Raw genomic sequence first — 5,446 nt, forward strand, 5'->3', positions numbered from 1 at the left:
GATGTGAATTTCTAAAATTCCACACCTTACAGTGTCATTCTCCAAGAAAATAAAATTCCCTCGGTTAGTTACAACCAAAGATATTGCTTTTGCCTCTTGGATTAGCCTAAGAGTGTGGAGTTATCGCCCCGCCTAAGGTGTCTTTACGTCACGGTCGAACTGAAAAGTTCAGCTGTGACGATTAAAGGCTCCCCCAAACCAACGCGAATTTGGTTCGCCGACGGAAAGTTCGCACCAACCGACGGAAAGTTCGCAGTCGAATTCCTGACGGAATTCGTAAAGAACTTCATATTGAAGCGAATATATTCGCGTCATACTCGTATGTGTCTAGTATTGAGAAGAGTTGGTGACAACGAAAAACAAAGAATACTACTCAGTGATCTCAATTCTTCACAAAAATGTATACATCATCAGATGAAGAAGAAGCTCTTGTAATGTTAGCAATGGAGGACGACAATTCAAGGTAAAATTATTATCTATAGTTATCCTAAAATAACAATATGGACTATATTATGAATTTAATCTTAGGAAAAGAAGAAAATGGGTTCATGATATCAATCTAGAAAGACTGAAATGTGGGGAATATCACACGCTGATGCCTCAATTACGAAAAGACGATAAAAGATGCTACATTTATTTTAGAATGACAATAGATTGTTTCGATGAACTGTTGCACCTTGTAGAAAATGATATTAGAAAATCAGACACGAATTACCGAGAAGCTATTTCTCCCGAAGAACGGTTGGCCATAACATTAAGGTAAGAAAATGAAAAAAAAAACTGCAGGCATTATTTATATCATTAATTTACTACAGTAAAAGAGAATAAGGATCAAAATAACTCTAAAATATACTTTATGTATTGTAAGGGTCAAAGGAATTGACATAGTTGGAAACTGATGGATTATGAGAAGCTGCTTGGTTGCAACTCTGCGCCAAGTTGTGTAGTGTAATATAATTATTTTCACAATTCACTTCATAGAACCCAGAAGTATTCGATTGTTTAGGTAATGCAGTGTCATTTGGTGAAGGTAGGGATACAACCGAAATACTTCCGACGGAAGAGGGGTTTTGATAGGTGTCTGTACTTTCAGCTCTAGATTGATGGCTATTAAAAGAACTTTCCTCCAATTGAAGCAACTCCTGCTCCATGATAACTTGCGCAATCTTCATTTTTGTTTCAATTTGCCTTCTAGGAGAGAAAGATTTTACCGTAGAAGCATGAGCCAAAAACAGTTGATCGGTAGCATCATGCACTACTCTCTTTTTGCTCTCAAAATAACTGATCATATCTTTCACAGATGTGGATGGCTCAGAATTGCGTTTTCTGTTTGTTCTGCCTGTAGAAGGAGTTTCATTTGAAAGAGTAACCCTAGGAGCTTCATTTCGAGTAGGTTTCGATGAGGAGGGTTGAATCTTATTCTGGGAATCATCTGTCTGAGTTGTTAGTAGATTTTTACTACACGTTGGTTTCTGTACTGCGGAATTTTCATCCGTTAATATATTTTCGGGTGATTCTATATTTGGGAATGCTTCAGATTCTTGTGTATCAACATCTGTGACATTGGATGCAGTCTTAGCAAAATTTAGGAACGGTTTGAACGATTCCATGTGATCTGCCCATATCCATTTTTTTTATCGCTTGCCGCTTGTCCAGTTTTAGTTTTATTAGTTCTTATGTACTTAGCGTACGTATCGCGCAGATTCCTCCTTTTTTTTTTTAATCTCATCCCCTGAAACAAAATACTCTTTTTTAGGTATCTGGCTACCGGAGATACATTTTATACAATAGGCCATAGTTTTAGAGTCGGGTTTTCGACTGTAAGTGCCATAGTTGTAGAAGTTTGTGAAGCTTTATGTAGAAATTTGCAACATATTTACTTGCCCGAACCAACTACAGAAATATGGAAAAAATCTGAAGAAGGTTTTAGAAATACCTGGCGATTCCCAAATTGTATTGGTAGCATCGATGGCAAGCATGTTACTATCAAGTGTCCAGACAAAACAGGATCTAATTATTGGTGTTATTTGAATAAGTTTTCTACAGTATTAATGGCTATTGTTGGCCCAGATTATAGATTCATTTCAGTTGATATTGGCGGTTTTGGTAAAAACAGCGACGGTGGAATATTCGAAGCTTCCAACATGGGAAGAAGATTTGAAACAAATCAGATGGGTGTACCTGAGCCGAAAAATCTCCCAGGCCAGAATGAACTTTCCCCCCATGTCTTAATTGGAGACGAAGCCTTTGCACTAAAACCATACTTGTTGAGGCCCTTTCCATACAGTCAAAGCAGAACAGATATTTTCAAGGAAAATTATAATGTGAGGCTCTGTAAAGCGAGAAGAGTAGTAGAAAACGCTTTCGGAATATTGGCACAAAAATGGCGTATATTCTACAGACCAATGGAAACAAAAATTGATACTAGTATTCTCATTGTGAAAACTGCATGTATTTTGCATAATTTTCTAAGGACAAAAAAATGTGATGATAGATTCATAGAACTTTTAGATCCACCAGAGCCTGAACTTGGAGCATTTCAAAATTTGGACAATGACCCAAGGAGAGCTGCAAGACTGGCATTTTCTGTTCGAGAAAAATTTGCCACGTATTTTAATTCAGGACTATGAATAAATTGTTCACGATGAAAATAATGGACTCTTCTTGCAGTAAATATAGTATTGTTTAGGCCTCTGCTTTTCTTTAGTCTTAGATGTAGAAAAATAAACCAATACAAATCGTAAAACTACTCACCATTTTCGCCTATTTCTTCTCCTATTCTAGTCCAAATCTTGTCCTTTTTCCTTACATTTTTATAATCTTCATGAGAAAGGTCATAGAGAATAGGATACTTTCGAACCAACTCAATAATTCTCTCCATTTTCAATTTTTTCACATGCGAAACCACTGCGAAACTTATAAAAACGCTGTCGAGTGCGAACTAAGATTCCGGACGAATAAATACGCAGACAAAACGCATGCCCGAACGACGAAAATCGTACTTGTCTGAACTTGTATACTTACCACAGTGGAAACAATTCAATGCGAATCGTATGCGGTACGGAATTCCGCAGGTAATGCGAATTTTCCGCGTTGGTTTGGGGGAGCCTTAAGTCTCCACTCCTTCGGCTGCTGTGGCTCTCAACGCGTCTTGACTGTTCAGCGTCGGCTGAACAACTGAGAGAGATGCCGAGATTTAGAACCGCCAGCTTTTATAGAAACGTCCGCTGTGACGTGCACGGCAAGCTGGGAATTCCGAGGCCCTGGCGAATAGGTGACTCGGACGGTACGTCCGAGAAGAAATGGCGAGGCGATGCACATCGCGAGTAGTTCAAGTCGCGATGACACTATTATAGGATTGGAGGTACTGCTTTCTTGCCTTGGGACGGCAGAATAATAAAGTATATTTAATTAAGGCGAATAGTGAATTTGTTATTTTTTTTCATAGTTTTTAATAATTTATGAAGTTTATAATCAGTTGCATTCGATAAAATAATTAAATGAGTAAAATATTAGGAGTACTTTAATTAATAACAAATTAATAAGGAAAGAAGGATTTCAATAATACAGTAAAAACTAAATAAGTAGTTTATTTTTACTAATTTTAATGTTTATTTTCTTAACAATAATGTTTCATTTACGATTCTTCGGCTGATTCTAAGATATCTATTCCAGAATTTGAATAACTGTCTTCACCTTCACAAAGCCTTTCTTTGGATGAACCAGTATTAATAAGACATTGTAGGTTTTCCAGCGTATAGTCTAACAAATGTTCTTTTTCTATAGGGTGTTTTCATATTTTTGTACGTGTTTACATGTGTTAGCCCATTCTTCTTTTGACGCTTTTGAAAAATTTTTTCTCGTTACATTTTCAACATCATTTATGTTAAATGTTGTATTATGAGTGGCCACCCTACCGTTTACCAATGCCCATATTTTTCGATAGGATTTAACTCCGGATGATAGGAAGGCAAGCGAAATACTTCATGTCCATGTTGTTCAAGCGCATGATCTAATTAATCTAATACATAAACATGTGGAAAACATGGTTTATTGATTTGTATAATTTTGTATAATTCCGGCTTGGTTAGTTTTTCTGGAAAAGGGATACTTTTTCCTGTAACCACTTTACTATAATATCCCTACGCACGGTTAACAGACGTCACATTTTTTCCATTGGTACATTATGGTACATTGTCAACTACTAATAGGACAATTTACCTTTTCTATTATGGTAAAAATATTTAAATAACAAAAATAATTTAAAATTATTCAAAATTTTATCAAGCAATCTGCTTATTTACCAAAATAAAACCTGACCTGGTGACCTAGTTGTCAAAATATGCAAGCGGTCAGCTATCACCTATCCAAAAACATGAATTATTCTATATTCCAAACAAAACTATTATTTCAAACAAAATACATACGACAGTTAACAGAATGCAGTCAAAAATTTATATATTTAGCCTTTTACAAACAGAACGAAACTCAACAGGAGAGTCAGGGTATCGCTTAAAAAGTGATAGACTCTGGAGGGGCTCGAGATGAGACTAGTGTAGTTCAATGGTGGCATATACAGGGTGAATCATGAGGAACTGTACATATTCCTACCTCGTATAGAGGCTCCTATGGGGAATAACAAATGAATTTCACTATGAACTAAAAGTTTCGTAAAGTGAACCATAGATTTAAAAAAAAATAACTTTTATTACAAAAATTAATTTTTCTGCACAAATAAGTAATTTATGTTACCATCCAATCAACTGATTTATTCAAACTAGAGAAAAATCAGGTCCGGATTTAAAAAATTAGTTCGTTTTGGTCTTAGAAAAAATTTCACCCTGTATACGCTTTTTGAAAACTCTAATATGAATTTTACAAATAAGACAAATAGGCAATTAAAATGGCATATTTATTTTTTTCCCCACACGATAACTTAATTTTTTATTAAAAAATCAAATTTGTCACAATCGGAATTTTAACCTAAAAATGAAAAAAAAATGAACTCACGGTTTAACTCGCTACAACTCTGTTCCATTCTAATATTTTTTTTTCTGAAATTTTTACAGCACATACCTCTTACCATTGTGAAGACTATGAAAATTGTTGTAGACTTTCAGTCTTCTTCTTGTAAAAGTAGCAAACTTGTAAATCGCAAAAATTAGGTGGAAAAATTTAAAATTTATCAATTTGATCACGTCTATGTTAAACTATAGAGTCCAAAAGAAGTGTTATGGGAAGTTTTAGATCTAGACGTGTTATAGAAAAAAAATGGTAAAACTTTTAATTTCAACAAAAACGTTGTTTTTGTAAATTAATTTTTGTAAAAAAAGTTAATTTTTTTAAATCTATGCAAAAACTTTGCCAAACTTTTTATGCATAGTCAAATTTGATTTTTTAATAAAAAAATAAGTAATCGTGTGGGGAACAAATAAATATGCCATTT

At 34.7% G+C, this 5,446-nt stretch overlaps 1 protein-coding gene across 1 annotated transcript; it reads left to right on the forward strand.

The window, feature by feature from the left end:
* The first annotated feature begins 247 nt into the window (after positions 1–247).
* Positions 248–2,756, forward strand: LOC126892212 (uncharacterized). The gene is made up of 3 exons (XM_050661717.1): positions 248–463; positions 529–759; positions 1,757–2,756. Exons 1-3 carry the CDS (start codon positions 399–401, stop codon positions 2,628–2,630), a joined length of 1,170 nt encoding a protein of 389 aa, XP_050517674.1. The 5' UTR covers positions 248–398; the 3' UTR covers positions 2,631–2,756.
* Positions 2,757–5,446: the final 2,690 nt, after the last annotated feature.

This window comes from Diabrotica virgifera, chromosome 9, assembly GCF_917563875.1.
Source record: "Diabrotica virgifera virgifera chromosome 9, PGI_DIABVI_V3a".
NCBI lineage: Eukaryota > Metazoa > Arthropoda > Insecta > Coleoptera > Chrysomelidae > Diabrotica > Diabrotica virgifera.

Coding starts and splice junctions, on each gene's coding strand:
- LOC126892212 (XM_050661717.1), top strand. CDS start 399: ATGTATACATCATCAGATGAAGAAGAAGCTCTTGTAATGTTAGCAATG. Junction 464..528: donor ATGGAGGACGACAATTCAAG/GTAAAATTATTA, acceptor ATTTAATCTTAG/GAAAAGAAGAAAATGGGTTC. Junction 760..1,756: donor CGGTTGGCCATAACATTAAG/GTAAGAAAATGA, acceptor ACTCTTTTTTAG/GTATCTGGCTACCGGAGATA.